Here is a 24,803-nt window from a genome sequence, read left to right on the forward strand (position 1 = left end):
CAAAGAATGTCAAGGTGAGGCAGGGCAAAAAGAGACCCAGTGCTGATCTATCATTCACCTTGGAGACTCCACCCTCCATCCAGCCAGCTACAGTTCTGGGGAACTGCCCACAGGGAAGGAGAGTCAGTAATTTCTTCTAAAAGAAGCCTCCCTCTACTGCAACAGCAAAGCACTTTCAAGATGGGGTCAGAGACCTCCAGACTAGCATCTAGGTCACTCCACTGCACCTTAAATAGGGAGCCTGCTAATTTTAACTGCATTTTTTTCTTTGCATCTCTTCATTCAACATGAGAACAAACATTCAACAGAGACTGGAAGGAAACTGGGTGAAATATTAAGTGGTAACATATGTGGTTGGTAGGTAATTGATAAGTATAGTTTCTTCTTGGTATACCTAATATTTTCTAATTTTCTTCAATGAGTAAAGCTTTTATTGACATACTCCTTTGAGTCTCTAGGTATTCAAAAGAACCTCTGTGCTAAGCAATGAGGTTATAAAAATGAACATTGCTGTCCTGTCCTTAGGACCTCAGATTGAGTAGATGGAACAGTCTCAAGACACACAAAGCCAGCCCAGTATGCTCACTGCTGTGACAGAGGGGTGTACAAAGTGCTGGGGAATCCAAAGGAAGGGGTTCCCCGAAGTTACTCCCAAATCTCCAGTTCTTTGGAAAATCTTGCACTTGGTTCCTTTATATGTGGGTCTCTTTCCAGCCTCTTTCAACTTAAGAGCCGTTGACCCAGGTTTGCAACGTCTTCTGCAAATCCTGCAGGGGGCAATCAATTCATGGATGCTGTTCTGCTGGTGGTGGTGAGAAAAAAAGAGGACGGGTGCTATGGTCCGAATTTTTGTGTTCCCCCCAAAGTTCATACACGGGAATCATAGCCTCCAAGGTAATGGTGTTAGGAGGTGGGCCTTTGGGAAGCAATTAGGTCTTGAGGGCTCAACCCTCATGTTGAGATTAGTGACCAGAGAGCTAGCTGGTCCCTTCCACCGTGAGGACACAGCATGAAAGCACCGTTTCTGAGCCAGAAAGCAGCCCTCGCCAGACACCAAATCTGCCGGTGTCTTGATTTCTCAGCCTCCATAACAGAGAGAAATAAATTTCTGTTGTTTATAAGCTACCCAGTTTTTGATACATTGTTACAGCAGCCAGAATGGACCTAGACAGTGGGCTTTGGGACCAGACAGAACTGGCTCGAATACCCCTTCTGTCACTATTAGTTCTGTGGCCTGAGGTAAGTTACTTTGATTCTTCAAGCATCAGTAAGACTTTCTTACGAGATTTCAAGATAATGTACTTACAAAGTAAGTACAGAAAAAGTGGCAAATGGCAGATACTGTTGTCATTTTAATCATCATTGTTATTTTTAGGCATAATCCTTTTTTTCAGTGAGCTCACCATCTAGTTGAGGAGGGAAGATTCATGCAATTGGAAAGAGAATTTCCAAGACAATGTGACCTAAAGACCAAATGAGAGATCTGAGTAGCAAAGGCTGTGGTATTCAGAGAGGCCCTGGGGGGTTCTCAGTCCTCAAGCCCGCGCGGCTCTTCCTGCCCTGTGCAAGCTGGGTTCTCACTGAGTAACTCCGACTTGCCAGGTTGCCCTTGGATTCTTGCTCTGTGACTTTATTACTTGAAAATGCCTGGCATCTAGCTCTGGCCTGCTTCCTTGTGGATGTGGAATACAGGTCCGTGCGCTGAATATTTGTGACCCACAAAGAGATAGGCTCTTTCCCTTGGTGACAGTGCTCCCTCCAGGAACCATCTTGGATCTGGGGAGTGACAGCCGTGTTATGAGCAGCCTCCTAGAAAACAAATATGGATTCTTAATTCTAAAGCCAATTTCCAAATGCGTTCTAGAAGGGCACACAGAAATGAAGTCAGCTTCACAGAGTTAACAGCACTCATTTCCTTCTGCTGGCAGGAGACAGAGACACAGGCTAGCCTAATGAGAACTGATCGGGATATTCTGTCTGGAGATAATAGCAAATGTAAAACAGTGAAACCTCAGACTCCCCTTCTGGTTGCCGTTGGATTTGAGTAATAAGCTGGCTCACATGGGCACACACATGCATTTGTCTGTAAAATTAAATTCCCCAGAGAAATCTGACCAAGGCAGTGCCCACTCTCTTGTTTTTAATAATAATATTTTCCATTTAATCTTTCTTAGAATTTGTGGAGGTTTTGTCCATTCCAAACTCAAAGGAAAAAAATTAGCATTTAGATAGGATTGCACCAGCATTAAAATCAATTGAAATGGAAACAGAGATCATGGAAGGTTGAGACGCCTGGAGGTTTTTCCATAGGATGATTCTGATATGACATCCAGGGCACCAAAGCATACCTCTCCCCGTGTCTCATCATCAGTATGCACTCGGCTTTGTCCACGGGTGCCTCTTTCTCACACATATTCCTCTCCAGGTCTCCTGAGAATCACATTTCTGATAGCAGAGCCCCTTCCAAGCTCTAGCTCCTCTTCCTCCAGGAATAATCATTGCAAAGGAGACACAAGGCCTTGCTGTCCTCGGTGTAGAAACATGAAATGCCCCTTGTTTGCCCCATAGACTTAAATACTCTCTCTAGGTTCTTCTTCCTGCCCCTGTCCCCACAGCCACACACACTTTTCTCAGTCACACACCCTCAACCTTCCCTACACTCAAATTCCAGACTCTTCCTGCAGCGTCAGCAATGCACTGGAGGCCTATACTGACTTGGCAAGGACTTCAAGGAAGTCACCTAGAGGTCACAGTCAGCAAAGTGTTCCCTATACTCATGGGTTCTGCAGGCAGGGTCCTAACAGGGAAGCACAACCCTTGTATGCAATTCTCGTGTGAACAACACCAGCCCACATCCTAACTGACCTCCGTCATTCCTGTCTGCCATCCATTTGGGAATAGTTTCAGTATCTGTCTGCAGCATTAGGAAGCCTCCGTAACCTGGTACATCACTGACTGTATCTGCCAGTGGTAAATTACTGAAACAGAGGCTGACGGCTCATTTACTGGGCTGCCTCTGGAGCCACCGTTGCCCTCAGATCTCCTGATAAACCAGACTTATGTTCTTTCTCATTTTGCCTTTTACTGCTGCTCTCCTGGAACCACCAGACCACAGGAGTGAGACTCATTTAGTGCTAATGTCTTGTGTGTGGTTGGTATTTTCCTGCCTTGCAAACTCATTTATCTGAATCTTTGATCAAAACCCTATGCATTCCTTCCAGTTGCTCATCAGCATTCCTTCCTTAATGTGAGCCCCACTGTACTCCTCTTTGCCTCTGTGTTCGTCTCCCCCTCCATGCCTCTTCCCACCTCTCCTATTTCCATTCCAGCTTCTGAGTCCCTGTCCCTGGCTCAGCCTTTTGTATCCCTCCAGCTGGAAGTATAACTTTTGATTCTTTTCTCCTACAGGAAGATGATTTGAATGGGATCCACATTGTGGCTTTTGCAGAGAAGAGTGACCCAGGTAGGAAACCTTCACTTTGCCCTTTCACACGTTTAGCAAGAACTGATTTCTCACCTTTGTCAGCCCTCACCTTTCTCTTCCCTCACATCCCATCCACAATGCAACTGTAAGATATTGGGCACCCCCTGGTGGTCACTCATTAAGTGTGAGTTTGTTTTCAATTGTGCACACAGCTAAGAGAAGAAAAGGTGTGAACAAATCAGAATCTTATAGACTACCAGAGTCCTACATCCACTGCACAGCAATGAACCAACACACTGAGTCAGTGGGATTTGCAGCAGAGAAAGAGTTTAATAATCTCAAGGCTGCCAAATGGGTAAGGGGAGGGATTCGCAAGCCTCAGATCCAAGTCTTTGAGGGGTTCTAGGCAAGGATTCTTAAGAGGATCATGGAAGGTGGGGGCCTGGAAAATTGCGGTCATTGATTAATCGGGGTATGAGGGATGAAATCATGAGGATGTGGAAACTTCATTCTTCCATAAGTCAGCTCCTTGCTTGGCCTTTTAGACCAGCCAGCATCAGTAGTTTTACTGGTATGAAGAACTTAAAGAGAAACTCAAATGGAAATCTTATTGTATTCATCCATTCTCACATTGCTATAAAGAAATACCGGAGACTGGATAATTTATAAAGAAAAGAAGCTTAATTGGCTCACAGTTCTTCAGGCTGTACAGAAAACAGGGCAGCATCTGCTTCTGGGGAGGCCTCAGGAAGCTTTTACTCAAGGCGAAAGGCAAAGTGGGAGTAGGACCAAGGTGGTGGGGAGGTGCCACGTACTTTTATATAACCAGATCTTGTGAAAACTCACTACTGTGATGGCAGCACCAAGCGGGGCAAGGTGTTGAACCATGAGTGACCGCCCCCACGAGTCAATCACCTCCCACCAGGCCCACCTCCAGCACTGGGAATTACATTTCAACAGGACATTTGGGTGAGGGACACAGATCCAAAGCATATAATTTATCATCACACCATGTCTTAAATTTTATCTATAGGACAGAAAATGGACGAGTCTTATGACAAGGGCCACATTATCCTGGGGTAGTAAGCCGTGACTAGAAGTGGGCCAGAGGGCAAGCCAGCTTCATGATTGTTGCTGATTGTGTGGGAAGCCTACCAGGATTTTTTTTCCCTGGTTGTGTTTATAAAATGTTTCTGGAGATGCTCTCAAACATTCTGCTTTGCAGCCCAAACACAAGAACGTACACTGGGCACTGGGGAGGATATTAAAACATACCAGCTTTACGGGGGCTGTGTGTGCATGTGTGTGTGTGCATGTGTAAAATTCTGTTCACATTAAAAGTTTATTTACCAATTTTGCCATGTCAATCACAATTTTACCTTAAAATAGGATAAATGTATACTTTGATCCATAAAATATTGTCTGTGCTTAGGAAATCAAATAGAAAATAATCCCCTAAATAATGAGAACTGGGGAAAATGAGCAACTTACTTTAAAAGTGCAAGATGATCCTATAAATAGATGAGTAACTTTGTTTTCGGAACTTGGACAACTTTTCTCTGGTTTCACTTTTTTCAACCCTAGTGGAGAGTGAAGTGCAGGAAAATTAATTTTGCAGCGAGCAAAATGCTGATTCCCTATGGCAGTGCTCTGTGAGACAGAGAGTCCCCAAGAGAAAGTGGAATCAGACATTCTAAAGTGCATTTTGGAAACCCTGGGACAACCCAGAATGTAACCAGAGAACACAAGGGAATGTAGACTTTCACGATGTCTGCTGGGGACCTCAGTCTCTTGTATACTCACAGGGAGAGATCTAGGGATGACTTCCAGTGGACGATCAAGAAACAGAGGCTTGGGGAAGCTAAACCAACTGCCCAAGAGAACGCAGTTAGTGGCAGAGCATGAGGGGGAACAGATCTCCTTGTTCATTAATGCATAGCTGATTATTGCAGTGTCTTGACACATGGTAGGTCTCAATAAACATTTGTCTGGCAGATGATTAGAGAGTTAGATGACCAAACAAGATGGAGCCCCAAAATCTTCACTCTCAGACCAGCTTTTCCTTCCCTTTTTTGGCAATACACTAATAGCCTACATAGTTTCTCATAGTGTGAAACTCACATTTTTAATCATATGATTTTTAAAATCATGATCTAATTCATATACCATGATAGTAACCCTTTTAAAGTAAAGACTTCAGTGGTTTTTAGTATATTCACAAAGTTGTACAAACATAATCAGTATCTAATTCTGGAACATTTTGGAAAATAGCCATTAGCAGTCATTCCCATTCCCCTCTTACCCACCCTGCAAGCAGGAATTACCTACATTTCATATAAATGGATTCATTTAATATATAGCCTTTTGTGTGTGGCATCTTTCACTTAGCATGATGTTTTCATGGTGTACCAATGATATGGGACAAATAATATTCCATTGTGTGAAAACCAAATTTATGCTGTAAATTATCTGAGCACTCTCTTGGCGTTTTCACTTTTCAACAAGATCTAGCCCTTGTCTCCACCCGTTCAAAAAAAGCCAGCGTGGTTTCAGTGGGTTTCCCACAGATTCTGGTCACCACTCTGCCCTGGAGGAGCAAATAGCAAAGGAAGCCCATTGCCTAAGGTTTACAAGCTAGAATCAAACAGAATCGGATCCCTGGTGTTATGTGAACAGAGATGTAGTTGCCATGGGCAGCAGCCTGCTGGCCAGACTCCCGGGGGCTCCTTCCTCGCCTCACTTGCCCCTGTCCAGGGTTGTGGGGAAGCCTGTCTGGCTCTTTGGAACAATGGAACAAAGAGGCCTCCCTGAAGTTGCAGGAACCTGTTTGACCGAGATTGCTGCTGTAATGAATCAAGCTCCAGAAACTACTTCCACCTCCTCCCTGCACAAATATCCCTGGGCCGGAAGCTGTGCCTTTCCCCACTAGAACCCAAGCTGGGGCTTGTACTGGGAAGCTGTAAGCATGCACTGAGGCAAGGGTGGGGGGAAGGGTAGGAGCTCTAAAAGCATCTTCCGTGAGCGAGGGCCTTGCCACTCAGGGCTGGGAAAGGGAAAGGCTTGTCTGCGAAAGTCCCTGACTGAATTTGTGGTTAATCAGTGATTTACTCACAGATACTGATGTGTAACCTGGGGCGAGGGGCCTGACTGTGGGACTAGGAATTTCATTCCTGCAAGACAGTCCCTCTGCATGCCTTTGCTCTTGCTAACAAGTTAGACATGGCCTTTCGCCCCAACCAAACACCTATCCCCTCTGCCCCAAAGAAGAAGATTCTACATCCAGGAAAATAATACAGTTCTTAAAGAGCTAACAACGTTGAGGAACCTTGCTAGGAGCTTTATGTAGATGACCTCATTTAGCAGCTAAAGCCACTCTGTCATATGTGCACGATGATTATTATTCTAGCGTCAGGTGAAGACCACGAGTTTTAGAGGTTAAATAAATCACTCACTGTATCTAAGCCAAGATTCAAATTCAAGCAGGCTGTCTTGACCTCTAAATACATCATGACCATGAGGAAGATGTGTACATATAAGTACACATTGTCACTTAATGTGTACTTACATGTACACAAGAACTCCATGAGGAAGGTGTTATTTTATTCCCATTTTACAGCTGAGGAAGCTGAGGCTGAGAGAGCTTACCTCACTGGGAAGCATAAAATTGGAATGATGCTGAGGTTGCCTGGCTTCCCAGCCCACACCCTTAACCACGAGGCCCTGCCGTAGAGTTATATGAAGTTGTCAGGGTAGCAACTCTGAGTGCCATGTAAGCCCATAGCAGAGCCTTGTGCTAAGTGATCATTCGGTCCCCCTTCCTACTTCTCTATTGCCCTTTGCCACCTTCTCCACTTCCAACATTTGAAAGACAAGAAAGCAGAGACCCAGGGCAGTGCAATGGCATGCTTATCACAGGGCTATAAGCACGGTGAAAATCGAGCTTAGATTTCCCTGAGGGCCTCCTCTGTGCGCAGTCCACCCTGTCACACCAGCTCCAAACAATGTCCCAGCCAGCGCAGGCTCTGAGCACGTGCAATGCTGCTGCACTGTGCTGGAGAAGGTGAGCAGGGGCAGGTGAGCAGGGGGAGGTGAGAAGAGCGCAAAACCACCTGGAAGCTTGAGAGCCTCGTTAGGGAGGAAAAGTCCAGCTTTCTCCCACTGACTGTTTGGGTTTGGGATCTAAGATTATACAGCAGCAACAACCATACATCCCAGTGATCCAGACTCCCCAAACACTTTCTTCAAGTAGTTCTGACATGACCTTCATGGCCAAGAACTTGAGTTCACCCATTGTAGAAAGCTGAGGGCAGGCAGCAAAGCCCTACCCCCACCCCCACCTGCCAGGAGGCAGGGTCTGCTCTCCTGGCCCTGGAGCCTAATCGCTTGATCTCTCCTGCTGTACTCATCCCATGTTCTCAGGCAGGCCTGGCTGGGAACGGCATTTCCCAGCGCTGTGCTTTTATCCATTGCCTGGTAGTGCTGCTCCTCTTCTTCCAGCTCCTGCACTCAAAGTGCCTGCCAGAGCTGCTCATCTGACAGGTTTGAAAATGAACCACTCTCTTCCTCACCACCCCTAGATATGTCTGTGTCAGGCTGACATCTTCTTTATAAAACATGATGAAAGGTTTGCAAAGCGGCGTTTCTACATGAGTGCATGCTGGAAGGATATCCTCAAAGGGCACCGGGAATATTAGCGCTAACAAGCTGGAAATGCAAGGACAGGCTGCTGTCTGCGCATGTGGAACAGAATTAGTGACAGGCCCTGGAAGGAAGGTCTCCAAGCCCTGTTCCACCCAAGCTTCCACTGCTTCAGGTTCTTGTAAAAATCTTTTTGAGACTAATTGTCTCAACTAGGACCACTTCTTTGAACTTTTGATTTTAAATTTGGTTCTTTTTTCTTTTCTTTTCTTTTTTTTTTTTTTTGTGACAGAATCTCCCTCTGTTGCCCAGGCTGGAGTGCAGTGGTGCCATCTCGGCTCACTGCAACCTCCACCTCCAGGGTTTAAGCAATTCTTCTGCCTCAGCCTCCCAAGTAGCTGGGATTATAGGCGCTCGCCCCCACACCTGGCTAATTTTTGTATTTTTAGTAGAGAAGGGGTTTCACTGTGCTGGCCAGGCTGGTCTCGAACTCCTGACCTTAGGTGATCTGCCTGCCTTGGCCTCCCAAAGTGCTGGAATTATGAGTATGAGCCACTGCGCCTGGCCTGGTTCTTACCATGTGTTGAACATTATTCTAAGCACTTAACAAATATCAACACATTTAACCTTTGCAACAACCCATCGTGTTAGGTGCTGTTTTGATCATCTTCCCTGGTGTACAGATGAGAAAATGCAGGGACAAAGAAATTAAATAATCTCCCCAGCTCACATGGCTAATCAGTGATAGAACTAGGATTCAAACTCAGCATTCTAGCCCTAAGTCTGGGCTCTGTCACCACCAGCTTAAGCTTCTCTTCATCATGACACCATGTCATTTGACTTGTTCACCAATTCTGGGTTCCTAGGGCCAGGAGAAGACAGGCAGAGAAAGAGGGCTGAGGTAAGGGCGTATGCACGTCTCAGGTGCATCTCCCAGCCGTGGGGCCCAGATAATGTCCCCTGTCCTACACGGATGTCTGACTCTCACACGTGACTTCTTGGCAATTCCATCTTGTCAGAAGACAGCTCCTGGCCTTGTCTGTCCTTCTGAGATTTCCCAAAGGGTCTAGTTCAGATGCTGGGCTGCTTTCTGAGAATTCTATACTTACTGAGTGAGCAGTGGCCTAGAGACCAACAAGCCTTTCTGAGAGACGACCTGTCCTACACACACCCTTGTGTCTCAGCCCCTGGCTCTGGGCTTAAGCTGTTATGGGCACTCAGATTACACCTACCTGATGGAGAAAAAAAAAACAAAAAACTCTTCCCATCAATGAAGGATGAAAGTAGTGGAAAGAAAAAAACTTAAAATGAGTGAGAGTTTGATGGGGGTGGAGGAGGGGAAGGAAGGAGACAGAGAGTCTTTATGAGGTCCTCCTGCGTGTGCCTCCCTACACACTTTACCCAGTCCACATGCTGATGCCATCTTGTTATTGTCAACATGCTCGAGAGGTCGTGTGGCAGCTTTTCGCTCCACTTTCAGAGGAGGAAATGAAAGGGGAGAGGTTGAGTGACCTGTGCAAGGTCTTTAAACTCCAGACCCAGTGCCCTCTTTAGATACAACCTCTGGACTGTATGGCCGCAGCCCTGGCCGTTTATCTGTCCAGCTGCCACACAAGCAAGGGCAGGACCCCACGAGAAGGGCTTGGCCTTACCAAGCCCAGGCTGCTCCTCAGAGGAGCAGAGACCCTGAGGCCCAGAACTTCCCACGGCATGGAGTCCGGAAGTGTTCCTTTCAGTGCCTTTGTGGAGTGAGCACAGCCAGCTCCTTCAGGAGTGCGGCCATGAGGACAGAGAGCAGGGCAGGGCAGGCTGTGTGCTGCGGGCCCGTCCACTCCCGGGCAACTGCACACTGTGGGCCCGTCCACTCCCGGGCTGCTGCGTGCTTCGGGCCTGTTGACCCCCGGGCCACTGCTTGATCGGAGACACGTGAGCTCTGCCGAATGTGGCCTTGTGTCCTGACATGGCTGTGCTTGGCCTGGGACAGGTCCCCTAGGGCTTGACAAAGGCTCATTCCCACCAGTCCCTGCCAGGGAAACAGGAGAGGATAATCACCAGTTTCTCCTCCCACAAAGATGTGATTCCCAGAGGCCGCTCGCTTGCCGTGGGAAACCTCCTGACTCAACGTGTATCCCTTGGCCATGGGTCATGGTCTCTAAGGACTCCAAGGCAGAGTGGCAGGGGAGGAATTGCAGTTCTCACAGCACCAGGTGTCTTTATTTACATCCATCTCTGAGACGCCAGCCCCACTCAGAGCCATCTCTGAGTTAGCCAACCATCGCCCTGCAGCTTCTGGGAGGCGAGGGCTTGGCAGCATGGCTTGAAGGAGGGGAAGGGACCCTTCCGTGGGAAGGCAGAGGCCAGCCAGCCCCCGGGGCTGCCCCATGGACAGGTTCCTTAGTGCCCCAGCCCCTGCTTCCCTGATGTTGAAGCTTTCACACTGGGCTTAAACATCTCAAGCACAAACTCAAGGAAGCAAGATGGCAGCAACATTGGTGGGAGTGCGGAGACCTCAGAGGGTAGGAGACAGTGGAATTGGCTCTAGATGTGCAGACTTAAGACCTGAGTTCAACTCCCAGCTCTACCATTTGCTCGCGTGTGATGCTAGGGAAGTCATTTGCTCTCCTTGGGTCTTAAATCCATCCTCTTTAAAATGGACATGATAAAATTTTCCCAACTTCCATCAAGACTAGTCATAAAAATCAAACGCAAAAGTACTCCATACCCAGTAAGTGTTCAATAGAGACTCATAAAGTAAAGGTTGGAGCAGCATGATTATAGACTTTCTGCATATGAAGAACAATGCCCTGTGTCCTGGCTGGGAGTGGTGGCTCACGCCTATAATCCCAGCACTTTGGGAGGCTGAGGTGGGAAGATCGCTTGAACCCAGGAGTTCAAGACCGGCCTGGGCAACACAGAGAGATCTCATCTTTACAAATAATAATTTAAAAAATTAACTGCATGGTGGCATGCACCTCTGGTCCCAGCTACTTAGGAGGCTGAGATGGGAGAATTACTTGAGCCTGGGAAGTCAAGGCTGCAGTGAGCCACGATTATATCACTGCATTTCAGCCTGCACACCGGAGTGAGACCCCATCTCAAAACAAAACAAAAAAGAACAACGTCCTGTGTCCATAAAGGAAGAAATTGGGGAGTAAACATCATGTGAAAAAAGGAGATTTCAGTTGGATACAAAGATAAGATTTTTGGCTGTTAGAATGATCAAGCAGCCTTTAGCAAGGTCAAAGGGTCTCCATCCTGGAAATATTCAAAAGAGACCAATGTTCTGAGTGGGGGCTATTCACCTACCTGGAGATTTGGAATGTCTGTGTTGCAGGAGTGTCTTCTGGTTTTGAGAACTGATGCTTATCTGATAACTGCAGAGAACAGTCCTCTGCTTGCTATGTCTAGGTAACTGTTAACCTACACATCTCTGAACAGCATTTCCCCCTTTTTCTTTATATACTTTTTTGAAGTATAGGCTATATTCCTTCTGAAACATACATGACCACAATCTTGAAAGGCCTCCAGGCCATGTCTACCACTGATAAAGGAAACATTTACTCATTTCAAACTCATTCATCCGTATAATTTTAACAGTGGACTAGTCCTTGCTTAATATCTAATTACAAAAGTGAAATGTGACTGGGCGTGGTGGCTTATGCCTGTAATCCCAGCACTTTGGGAGGCTGAGGTGGGACCTGCCTTCCTGGTCAAAAAGGGAGGATCCAGATAATTTTTCCCTTTTCCAGGGGACCTGCCAGTTTCACAAAGAAAACGGAAGCTCTCTTTGGAAAAAAACTGAATTGTGACATACAATTTTAGCAACTGAATACATGTGAGACTAGGTTAGCTGCTTTAACTCACTTTCCCAGATTAATGAGAATCCATTCTAACAGGTCTGCGCTCAAGGCTGGGGTCTGAAGAGGAGAGCGTGTAAGGCTTGTAAGCCTCCGATCAGGAATAGCCACACAGGCTAATGCCTTAAAAGCAAAGGAATTAAATCTTTCCCTGACCCAGTTATTAAGGGTAGGGTTCTTGTAGTCACACCAGCTGGTACAGCCATCCCTGAAGCCTTTAGTCACAGAATCGGTAATAGGAGCGGAAAGGATCTGCCCCACGCTCTACTGTCTTTGATGTGATTTTCTGCAATCATATTCCCTACCACATGGATGCAAGACTGCTTCTAACCCACTCCCGGTGCCCAGATCACTGAACTTAATACGGATGTGGTAAATGAACGGAGGAATGGCCAGGCTTAGGGAGTTCCAGCCAGCTTCCTTGCCTTCGAACATAGAACGTCAGATAATTTAAGTAGAATAATGGCTAAAGCTTGCTATATTCCAGGCACGAAGTGCTTCAGAGATACTGATTCATTTAAGTCACAGCCACCCGATGAAGTAGATACTGTCATTGTAATCATCCCCGTTTTACAGATGAGGAGACAGGCATTAAATAATTTGCTTTAAGTCACACTCTAAGTGTACAACCAGGACCTTGGCCAAGGTCATTTGACCCTCTGTGTGTTTAAGGGTCATGCTGGGCTGATCCCCTGAAGAATGGACTCTGTTCTGTTATTGAAAATATTCAGGGACATAGACATTGCCCATTACAGAATTCATCACCCTGAACATCAGAAACCTGCCCTTGGATCTAGAGGAAACTTTTTCAGCTTTAATGTCAACCTTATTTATTAATTTATTCTGTGAAACTTTTTCAGCTTTAATGTCAACCTTATTTATTAATTTATTCTGTGAATGGTTTTTGAGATTGATTTGCTTCTCCATAGACACAAAGAATATTCTCCTCACAAAAACCTTTTGGCCGAGCACGGTGGCTTAGCACTTTGGGAAGCCAAGGCAGGTGGATCATGAGGTCAGGAGTTCAAGACCAGCCTGGCCGAGGTGGTGAAACCCCGTCTCTACTAAAAATACAAAAATTAGCTGGGCGTGGTGGCAGGCACTTGTAATCTCAGCTGCTCAGGAGGCTGAGGCGGAGAATTACTTGAACCCAGGAGGTGGAGTTTACAGTGAGCCTAGATCACACCACTGCACTCTAGCCTGGGTGACAAAGTGAGACTCAGTCTCAAAAAAAAAACAACAACAAAAAATCAAAACCCTTTCATTTTCTTAAAAATGGGCATTGAGCCACACTTTTGACTTCACTCAGAGGGTAGGAGACAGTGGAAGTGGCTCCAGACGTGCAAACTTAAGACCGGAGTTCAATTACATTATGTAGTTACATAAAAACTACAATCCAGTTGATTTTTCTAGCACAGTTCAGTTTTCATTTTCATCTGTTAACCTGCTCTAGAATGTCAAATAGAAATGTAGTATGTATGTTCTTGTATACGACATTCCTTTTGATGAATCCCAATGTTAAGTGAGTTTTTCCCATAAGAAAACAACAGCGCTCCGTTGTGTATTCCGCTTGTAGCTCTGGGTCACAGACCCTGCCCCTCCACAAGGCTTGTGCCTGCCTAGTCTCTCCTCTCCTTTATGTGAAGCCGTCTCTTGCACCTCAAGCTTACTTTCTGCTTTCATCTGGGTCTGTGCTGTTCCATTTCATCCTCTTTGTGAATTTCAGATTTGTCCCATCCCTTTTATATTTGATTCTCTCTCGTCTTTTAAAATACTGGCAGTGTCACCTCACTGATTATTATTTCTTTATTTTCTGCAGCTAAAAACAGTAACTGAAGTTGTTTTGGAGGAATTCCTCCTGTGGTCTGAGTATTATGATTCCTATCTCTACAGATAACCAAGCTGGCACCATATTTCCCTCTCCTGTGACAGACACATGGCCAAAGGAGGACCCAGAGTGTCCACACATGGCAGCCAGTGAGACACTGCAGGGGCAGGACCTTCTGTTCCACCTACAGGCAGCAGGAGTAGTACCGCTACCCCACCTCCACCCCCAGCCCCGCAATGACAGATAAATGAAGTCTAAAGCTTAGGGACCTGCCAATCTCTGCTGTCTGTCATACTTTCATTTGCAATCTGGTTATGAGCATAGATTAAAAGATCACCTAGGTACACTCTGCCTCTCTGCAGGAAGTGGCTACCGGCCATAAAGACCCCTTCTATGGCCTAGCACAGTGATTCATGCCTGTAATCCTGCACTTGGGAAGCTGAAGCAGGAGGATCTCTTGAGCCCAGGAGTTCAAAACCAACCTGGGCAACAATATGAGACCTCTGTCTCTACAAAAATAAAACAATAAAAATTAAAAAAAAAAAAAAACAGCTGGGCATAGTGGCACACACCTGTTGTTTTAGCCACTGGTGAGGCTGACACAGGAGGATCACTTGAGCCTAGGAGGTGGAGGCTGAAGTGAGCTGCTATGATCCCACCACGCACACCAGCCTGGGCAACAGAGACCCTCAAAAAAAGAAAGAAAGAAAAAAAAGAGAAACTTCTTTTCCACTAGAGGTCGCTGTGCTTCCCAGGTAATAAGGCCTAAGGGGGTCTCAGCCTGAATCTTCAGTGTGAGCTAGCAACAGTGACTACACCAACTCAAAAACTCAAAGCAGAGTTGCTAAGAATAGTATGCATTTTGCCTGGAATGCATTAGAGATAAGGAAGTGTAGAAAAAAATTTACCAAGAGTCCAAAATAGCCAAACAAAAGCCAGCATTCCTGGAGAAAGGAGAGGTTTGCTAAACAGAGGCCATAGGGAGGAGCTCAAGTTTGCTGAGACTCCAGGCAAAAGCAGAAAAACTTTGCAAAGCAAACACAGTTACCACATAGAATTCCCCAGCAGCTGGTGAGTTGCTTGTATTCAAGATATAAATTTCAAGCCACAAATTCAGCTATGCAAGAAATGTAACTTTATTATTTAGAACTGAACCTAAATTTCAATTTTGAGTGTATACCACTGAATGGTGGGAGCTGGGTCTGGGAATTAATGGCCCTTCACCCCAACCCCACCATCCGGAGGGGTCCAGGGGCTTCTGATTCCCAGGCATAGCTGAGTGGGGTGTACATCTGGTACGGGTCACCATCATCTGTCCATGCTGGCATCTACAAAGAAGTCTGTCGTTCTGTCTGACCTCTGGCTCTTGCTCCAAGCAGGTTACCACTGGTCCTCTCCATCCCAACTATAGGACTAGTTCTGATCTGCCTCCCCTCCTGGCGTGTCCAAGTTCCTTAGAATGACAGACAATTCCATGGGGCCTTCAGGTAGGCTTTTCTGCCCTAGTGCTCCTGTACTAGGGGGTTCTCCAAGGGATTCTGGAATCTTTTCATTTGCCTGAGTTTAATTCTGAAACACATCATGGGTCTTCTACACTCTCGTGATTCCCTGAGACAATGGAGATTCTTTACATGGACACACATGCACACATGGCTTGTGTTTCTGCACATGCACACACACGAATACACACAAACACGTGTGCATGCACACACACACACACACACACACACACACACACAGGAACAGTTTATTATTCTCAGGGACCTTCCAAAATCTGAACTATTTTTTCAGTTTCTAGTTGGGGGTTGGGGAGTGGTGCTGACAGCTGAGAATTTGTTATCTCTTACTAAACATTCTCCTACAATTTTTGTTTATGGCAAAAATTGTATGCTCCCAGTCCTTCAAGATTTTAGCTTTTAAAGCTAAAAAGTTCGTGTTCTTGAAGCTTATAATGCTCCTCTCTGCTTTTCTTATGAATCATCCCGACCCTGGGGCAATGACTGCTGCTGACTGAACAGAGGGAGTGCACGGTATACAAGGAAAAGGGGAGGGAGGGAGGAAGGGAAGGAGGGAGGGAAGCCCGTTTACTCTCTCAGAGCTGTGAAACCAACTGTAAATCAGAAGCTCGCTTGGTTGGAAGGTTTTAGGAATTCCAGGTTGTAGATAACTAAGGGTCCAGGGTTAAACATTTTTGGTCCCTAGAGCAAGTGTTACTGGGGACTCTGAGGGACAGCAAAGTATCTGTTTCAAGAGATGGCGGAGGATCAGTGAGGACAGGCAGGAGTTTCTCTGTTCTGGGACTGACTTTCTGACCCAAGGCTGGGCACTCTTCACAAATGAAGTTTGGCTTCCAGTTAAAAACCAGCCAGTTCTCTGTGAACTTTTAATCCTTTGTTCAAATTTTTTATTGTTTCCTTTGTATAAGCTGCTTTGTGCCTGGAGCTTTCATCTGACTCATTCTATAGAGTAATCCTATAATTGAGGGTAAGCAGCAAATGGCCTAAGAAGTCCTCATGGAAAAACCACACTCTCTGCTCTCAACATTAGAAGCTGTGTGTGTGCAGGGGTTACTCAACTCTCTTGAATCCTGCTTCAGATGGCTACGAATTCCTGGAGATCCTGAAACAGGTTGCCCGGGACAATACTGACAACCCCGACCTGAGCATCCTGTGGATCGACCCCGACGACTTTCCTCTGGTGAGTGGCTCCAGCCAGCGCCCCACCCTCTGTCGCTGTCACAGCCTCACGATTGCGTTTAGCATCCGAGGAGGTGGAATAGGCAGGAACACTTGAAGAAACCCAGTGGCGGCCCCCATCCAGTGTGGAAGGCCTTAGCCCTTGGCGCAGTATTGAACTTGGGGCCTGGTGCCGACACTGAAAGGGTTAGACTTAGTGTTCTCACTCCCTGGAGACCAGGAGTTGAAGACCCTTGACCCTTGGGAGCCCACCCAGGTGAAGCAGGGTCAACTTCTTCGGCAGCAGCTCCAGAGCTGCTCCTCATTACTCCACTCCCTGTCTCCAGAACTACTTTTATTTTCTGGGTGGTGACCATCATTCTGAGGCCACCTGAATGACTGAGTAATAAAAATCAGAGATGAACATTTTGCCTCGAGTTCAGAACTTGGTGGAGAGAAACAGAACATGCCTGTCGTGTTCACCGTGTTCTCCCAGGACCTAGCGTAGTGTCTAGCCCACGATGAATAGGCAAGAAACTTCAAGTCCACACTCTTGCCAGTGTCCATGATCAATGAACACCCAAAAGCTTTGTGGACACCCAAATGCTTTGATTATACTTAGCTTTCAAAAAGAATGAGCACAATTTGTACACTACATGAATCGAGCCCGCTGGTACCTCCCACACTGGATGGGGGCCGCCACTGGGTTTCTTCAAGTGCTCCTGCCTAGTCCACCTCCTCGGATGCTAAACGCAATCATGGAATACATAATAATCTCAGATAATAAGCATAGCTGATATACTCTACTGTATGCCTGGAACCATAGTAATATTTTACATGCCTCTTCACAGCGAATCCTCTCAACCACCCTGTGAAGTAGGTACTGTTATAATCCCTGTCACAAGGTGGAGAGAATGACAGCTGGGGAGGGGAATGCTAGAGAGTGATAGATGTGCTATTCCAACCGAGGTCTACATGATGCTAAAGCTTGGCCTACCGACTGCTTTAGGTAAAAGCTTACCGCGGTAATCAGCATAAGCTAGTTATCATTAGGTTATGAATGATGACTTTATCTTCCAGGAATTATCATTAGTTGCATAGGTCATGACGGATGATACTGTGATTAAATAGAGAAAATTGAGAGGGATCTCAAGAGTGCTCAAAATCAGTCTTATGTAGAGGAGGGGTGAATCAAAGGCAGAGGCTTCCATGACACTTGAGACCAATGTCGTAGCACTGGGTAATTATAACAAAGTCATGGCCGTGTAAGACTGCATACAGTACAGCTTTGTTGATCTGGCTTCTGCCTGGTTGCGTTTCTACTTTATCTGTTTTGTTACACAAGCTTGCAGATGGTTTGCAGTTCTCCTGGCTAGTTCTTTCTTTTTTTTTTTTTTTTTTTTGACAGGGTCTTACTCTGTCACCCAGCCTGGGCTGCAGTGGCATAGTCTCAACTTACTGCAGCCTCAACCTCCAAGGCTCAAGCAGTCCTCCTGCTTCAGCCTCCTGAGTAGGTGGGACTGTAGGTGTGCAGCATCATGCCCAACTAATTTTTAAATTTTCTTGTAGAGCTAAGGTCTCACTATGTTGCCCAGGCTGTTTGCAAGCTCCTGGGCTCCAGCAGTTTGCCCACTTTGGCCTCCCAAAGTGATGGGACAACAGGCATGAGCCACGCCTGGCCTCTCTTCTGGCCAGTTCTATGTGTTTGCCTTGGTGTTTGCAAAGAAGAAATCTTCAGAGTCTTCTTATTTCCAGGTTCTTGAATATCCCTAGTCCCCTTTAGGCCATATATTTGCTTGGGAGATTTTCTACCACTGAATCATCTCCATTAAAAAAAAACAACAAACAAACTGTGGCCCCTTGCTCCTTTATTTTTGCCCCAGTCAGAGATTTATCCACATGGAGTCCAAGCCTGGTTAAATGAAGAAGACTTCTTCTTACTTGGCAACTTATGACCCATCATGGTTTTCCCAGCTATCTCATGTAGCGGAGTGGCTCAAGATAAGGGATTTTTAAAACAGGACATTAAAAAAGAGGTGGAGGAAATGGCTCTATAAACTATAAAAGAGCCACAAGTAATTTGGGAAGCAACATTAGACCACCTCTGTAATATTCTTTCTTACAGCTGTAGACACTTACATGTTTCCATAATTTATGCTATGTCATCTTTTATTTAATGCTTATTTGAGGTGCTTAAAGTCTGAGGCCAAGTCTTCAATTTGCTAAGTGCCCACAGCTGTTTTGAAGACCTTTAACAAATGGTGACCCAGTTACTGCAATGGGACAGCGGGTGGGTCCAGCCACAAAGAGTGGCCTTCACAGAGAACGCCCTCTGCCTGCTGTCTTATCTTATCTTTGTTGCTGCAGCTCGTTGCCTATTGGGAGAAGACTTTCAAGATTGACCTATTCAGGCCACAGATTGGGGTGGTGAATGTGACAGATGTGAGTACCCCCTGTGAAGGCTTGCTCAGGCACCCCTGGCCTGCCTGTCTTCTGCTGCACAGCCTAGATTGTAGGAGCATCGATAGGAGTCCTGCCTTTTCAGAAGAGGGCAGGGGTCCTGCCCAAGGAAACTTGCTAGTATACTCCACGCCTGGTCTCCGAGCCAGTCCCAATCTGTGGTTCCATGGCTGTCTTCCATGAGCAGTTTTCTGGTCTACAGGCCAGCCTTTCCAGAATCACGATTTGGAAATTTCCCCTCAAGCAAACTCTCCAGTATTTACCCCCAAAGCCAAACAACGAACAACAAGGTCTCTTTACAGAAGGAAACCCATACCAGAAGCCATCATTGCACAATGGGTGTTGGGGCCATCGTGGCCCAGAATCCCAGGCAGGCAACTACGCCATAGCCAGGAGACCAGGCCTGCAGAAGGGAAGTAAGAAAATCATATACCAGTAAGGGGCTTCTCCTCATGATTCATGCACTGTTGAGCTGAGGGTGGGACAGGCTCGTGAGGTGGACTGGCAGAACGTGAAGAAATCTTAGATCTCAGATGAATCAGACATCTGATTCAACTCCACCATCATAAAACCGAAGTGGGGACAGATACAACCAGGCAAACAGTGGACAGAAAGGGATGATCACAGAAGATCATTAGAGCCATAATTAATTCAGGTAGAATCTCTTAAGAATGGGGGCCAGTTAACAATGTCATTTTGCCCTGTTGGTAGATGTTCATTTAGTTTACAAAATCTACATTCATTTATTTTGTAAACTACTTTAAAATTAATAATAATAATACATAACTTTTAAAATATGCTCAAGTGAAAACATTTTAAAACAGAACAGTAAAATAGAAGGTGAAAAGAAAAAGTATTTCTTACTCCCCTGACCCAATCCCTAGTGTCATTCATATATATATTCCATTGAGTAATGGGATACACATTTCCTTTTATGCTACACAAACAGTATACTACACATTCCGTTTTGCAGTTTGGCATTTCCATTTAACAATGTGCACATTCCTAATAAGTGTAAGAGACTCGGGGGCACTCAGCACGGCTACTCAGCACAGCTACCCCTGGTCTGGCTCAGCCTTCATGCATTCACTCACTCATTCATTTTGTCCCTCACTGCAGGCTGACAGTGTCTGGATGGAGATTCCAGATGATGACGACCTTCCAACTGCTGAGGAGCTGGAGGACTGGATTGAAGATGTGCTTTCTGGAAAGATAAACACTGAAGATGATGACAATGAAGATGAAGGTGAAGATGATGACGATGATGATGATGATAATTCTGATGAAGAGGATGACAGTGATGATGATAATGATGAGTAGCCCAACTCCAAGCAATTCTGATGAAAACAAAGTCACAGCTACCCACTACCACACAGACAGCATAGGTGGTGGCAAGCAGCCGCCCCACACCCAGCCAGCTCCTTTCCCTTTTCCATCATCTCTTTTCCCTCTTCCTTCACATCAGGAACAGTATCATTCAGCGAATGCCTTTTCAAATGCAGCAATCCCACTTAGCAGGGACAGAAGGGAAATTATCTCCATGTTGACTGTCTTGACTATCATGGAACAGATCTTGTTCTTTGCTAGACCATCAAGGGTCATGGCAGTGCCTGAACATGGCAGCTTGGGATGAACAATTCCCTAACACAGGTTTACTTGTCTTTGATTATGACAGTAACAGAATTGACAGTTCGCTAACGCACAGGCATCAAGTGACCTTATAATCAGAGCCCAGGGAAGATACATGATTAATGATTTAGCTCCCTCCATACCTTGAACGTCAGTTGAGATCCCTCCTCTAGCCAAGACAGTTCTTCTTAGGGAAGGCTCAGCCTTGGAAGCAAACTTATAAATCATATTCTCATGGCTCTGTTAAACTTATTTCAAGTGATGGTCATTCATAACATTATGAACTTGGATAAAGAAACGTGTACAGGTCACCATCATGACCCAACCCATGGAGGTTGGGAGGTTGACTTGCTCTCTGAACTTCCCCCTAGTTGTCAAGTCTCACATATTCAGCAGCAGGAGTGGAGGGTGGGGGAAAACTAGAAAGACGAAAGGTTTCACATTTTTCTGATGGGTTCATGTCTCTGATTGGGTCAGCTGGCTTCCTAGCCTAAGCTGGGATCTGAATACCCCTTCTCTGTAGCTGCTAGTGAGCCTTCCCATTTAGATGAAAGGTTGCTTTATCCAGCAGTCAATTAACTCTTCACTTATCAGTACTCACACAGTTGGTCAGGGCAACAATAATTGCAGTTCGTAATGATGCCCTGAGGCGCTGAAAAAAAAATCCCAAAGTGCCTTCAGAGCTGTCTAAAAGTTACACTGTGCTTGGTAGTTTTAGTGTTAAGTGTGCAGTATAATTTTCTAATTTATTTTCTCAATCTTTTAGCACATGTGTAAGACACTGTGCAAATGTTTTGAAAATAGAGCAATCCCTTTGTGGAATACTACTTAATCCTGTCAATAAACTCATATTTGGAAAATATTCAGACATTGTTGAAAATCCTATTCTGACTTTTCTAACTGTGCTCATTCTCATCTGGCTCCAGTCCTACCTCCTCATTTCTTCCTTTCTAGCCCCGCTTCCTCTCCTGCTCTTTAAATGACGGTGTTTCTTAGCATGTCTACTCTACACACTCTTCCAAGTGTCGTCATGCCCATCAATACTATCCATGTACTAATGACCTCCAAATTTGAGTCTTTAACCTTGACCCCTCACCTTATTTTTAATCCCATTCATTCAACCGCCTCCGGACATCTTGACTTGATGTTGTAAAGCATTTTAGACTCAATACAACAAAACCTGAACTCATTGCCTTCTCCCCTAAACATCTCCTTCTCCTCTTCATGGAGTCCTAGTCTGGGTGGGTGATAGCACCATTTATCCAATTGTCTAGGTGACCTGAGGGTGCCCTGTCCCCTCTGCGCTTTGTCCAGCCCTGGACCATGCCACTTATCATTTAAGGAGACTGAAATTTTCACTAAATTGCAAGCTCCTTAGAGGCAAGAAATTTATCTTAGTATCCTAGCACTTAGCACTTTGCCCATCACAAAGTAGATACTCATTTATTGAGTTGATGGATGAATAATTGATTAACCAGAATACTTATATTGTGTAACAGAGCTTACAAGGTGTTTTAGTCTATTTTTATTCATATAAAGGAATAACTGAGACTGGGTTATTTATGAAGAAAAAATACTCACTTGGCTCACAATGCTGCTGGCTGCAAGACTGGGCATCAGGTGAAAGCCTGGCCTCCTTCCCCTCATGGCAGCAAGTAAAGGCAAACCAGTGTGTGCAGAGATCACATGGTGAGAGAGGAAGCATGAGAGAGAGAGGAGGTGCCAGCCTCTTTCTAACAACCAGCTCTCCAGGGAACTAACAGAGCGAGTACTCACTCACACCCCACCTCTTCCAGAGAGGGCATTCATCTATTCATGAAGGATCCATCCATGACCCAAACACCTCCCATTAGACCCTACTTCCCAACACTGCTGAGCTGGGGATTCAATTTCAGCATGGAATTTGGTGGGAACAAATATCCCAATGATAGCACACAAGGCGTATTAGCAGGATTTACTTATGCAGATATACACTGTGCACATTTTGCTTAATGGCCCAAAGAAATAGCTTATCAATAATCTATCCAATGAATATCTCCTAGTCAATCGCTTTCTCTAATTCCTGTCCATGCAATAGGTAAGCAGTTGATTGTGTGCTGTCGAGATTCTATGCTGAATTAAGCAGAAAACAAGCTTCATATTTCTTTGTCAAATAATCGTTTCCTTTAAATAGACCTATCTAAAATCAATTGATAATTTAACTTGAATTCCCAAGCCACTTAGAAGAACAATCCAATATTCACCTCCCACATCAACCCAAGGCCTGTTACTTTTCTTCCTTCTTATTTGACTCAACTATCTTTCCCCTTGCTGGTTTACTCAAAAGATCTGTTTTGATGTTTTACTCAAAAGATGGAGATATTTTACTCAGAAGATCTCCATGTTTTAGATCCTAAGGATTTCATTTTAGTTATCTATTTAAAACATTTTCTTCACTCTAAAATGATTGACAACCAGTAGTTTTGTTACAATGGTAGCTCTACTTTCCCAATCTATCATAATTGTCTCGGTTTTCATAGAAACATGACAGGTTGTCTTGAAATTTTGAAGGTCTCAAAATTATGCAAGAATGAAAAATGTCCCTGAAAAAGTAAGCAACTTTTTAGATTGAAATAATCACACGAAGAAAAAAAAAGATACGATTTGAGATTTCAATTTATTTTCCAGGTTTACGGTGTAAAAAATGTAATGTGTAAAAGAAAACATTTTACAGTTAATTGGGATGGGGGGGTTATACTGGAGGACCCAAAGGGAACAAAATAACTTGGATGACAGGTACACTGTTCCATCAGAGACAGTAACTCTGTTACTGACGTCACAACGAGAAGCAGCTTCATAGAATAAACCTTACGAATGTAAGTAAATGGACTTGTACAGATGGTTCCTGGTAGCGTCATTCATTCATTTGCATGCTTGCAAATGTCTCAAAAGAGCTCACCGCCCAGTTCATGCAGGAACTCACTCAGGCCTTGTCATATACATATGGTGACCCTGAGCAGAGGCTGGTTGGCAAAACTGCCCCTCCTGGTTACAAAGTACAGTAGTAACTAATCAGAAAGAACAAAAAAGATCCCTGGCCACATTTCTGCACAAACAGTTATGACTCTATTAGATAAAGACAGGTGGTTTCATCTCTGAACTTTCTAAATTGGTGCTGGACTTGAAACCTAGACATGTAAAGTCCTTCTAACCAAAGCAATTATCAAATAATCTCCTCTCAAGTAAGATCTGCTTGGCCCAGGCCTCTCCGGTTCTCTCAGTAGCATTTCTGTTGAGGAAGGGGTCATCTATAATGTGAGTTAAATCACTGAACCAGTATCTGCCCCCACCCTCATCTTTGCTGGCATCATGCACTCTATGTTCGTAAATGACTTGGAAATCCAATTTGGTTAATCACACCATAACTTAAGGGTCCCAGAGGAGTTTGCCATTTAATTAAAGCCTACGGTAAACTATTATAAAAAGAAATTATTGCCAAAGTTTAGATTTTTGTACATTTCTTTTAAAGAATGATGATGGAAAGTAAGTGAATGTTCCATTGCCTCTATAACTGAGGGGTGCTGGCAAATAAAAAGCAACTATCACGTCTTTCTGCAAGGCCCCTAAATGGCAATGATGGGCAACTGTCTAAATTCCCTACAACTTGAGTTGAACTAAACTTGTCACCTGGAGATCAGATGCCCAAGTCTCACTAATTCCCTAAGCAACAGTCTCCGGTCCCCACAGATGAAGCTTCCTTAGGCTGAGGGCTTTTTAGAATTAAACACTCCTAAATGATAAGCAAGTTCACAACAAAAGGCCACTCCCAGAAGTCAAAGCTCAGATAAATATAAGCACGTGCAAAACCAAGCAACTGTACATTCAAATAACATGATCCAAATATCATTTCAGTGCCAAGATAAGTGCCAAAGACACTGTTAAAAGTCTGGGTTTGTCACATTTGTCCCCAAGGCTCAAAATAAGTGTCTTTCTTCCACCAAGACAGAAAGAATCCTTGATGTTTGTAAGCTGAGAGACATAAATGGTAGACTCTTGGTGTCATATTAAAAGAAACTTTTCATGGTGCTGCATCCGGCTTTAGGAATCTGTTCTTTTGCTGGAGAGACTCTAAAACAACCCAGTAAAGAGATTTATTTAAAGACAAAACAAATTGGGTTATCTGTGTAGAAATGTAACAGGACCCAGGAAAAAGGGACTTACAGAGCCCTAAAAGTTAATTTTATCCCGAAGTTTTACATTTTTAATTTAATTTTATTCTGAAGTTTTATATTTCTAATCCATCGCATCTTAAT

At 44.9% G+C, this 24,803-nt stretch overlaps 1 protein-coding gene across 1 annotated transcript in view; it reads left to right on the forward strand.

Annotated features, from left to right (window-relative positions):
• The window catches only part of CASQ2 (calsequestrin 2), a 72,113-nt gene extending 50,740 nt beyond the window's left edge, over positions 1 to 21,373 (forward strand). Inside the window, exons 8-11 of the mRNA XM_012458880.3 lie at positions 3,409 to 3,463; positions 16,344 to 16,444; positions 18,790 to 18,864; positions 20,002 to 21,373. Coding sequence (XP_012314303.1) covers positions 3,409 to 3,463; positions 16,344 to 16,444; positions 18,790 to 18,864; positions 20,002 to 20,202 — 432 coding nt within the window. The 3' untranslated portion in view covers positions 20,203 to 21,373. The remainder of the gene's footprint in view (positions 1 to 3,408; positions 3,464 to 16,343; positions 16,445 to 18,789; positions 18,865 to 20,001) is intronic.
• Positions 21,374 to 24,803: the final 3,430 nt, after the last annotated feature.

This window comes from Aotus nancymaae, unplaced genomic scaffold (genome assembly GCF_030222135.1).
Source record: "Aotus nancymaae isolate 86718 unplaced genomic scaffold, 86718_ANA_hifiasm-v0.15.2.pri h1tg000007l, whole genome shotgun sequence".
NCBI lineage: Eukaryota > Metazoa > Chordata > Mammalia > Primates > Aotidae > Aotus > Aotus nancymaae.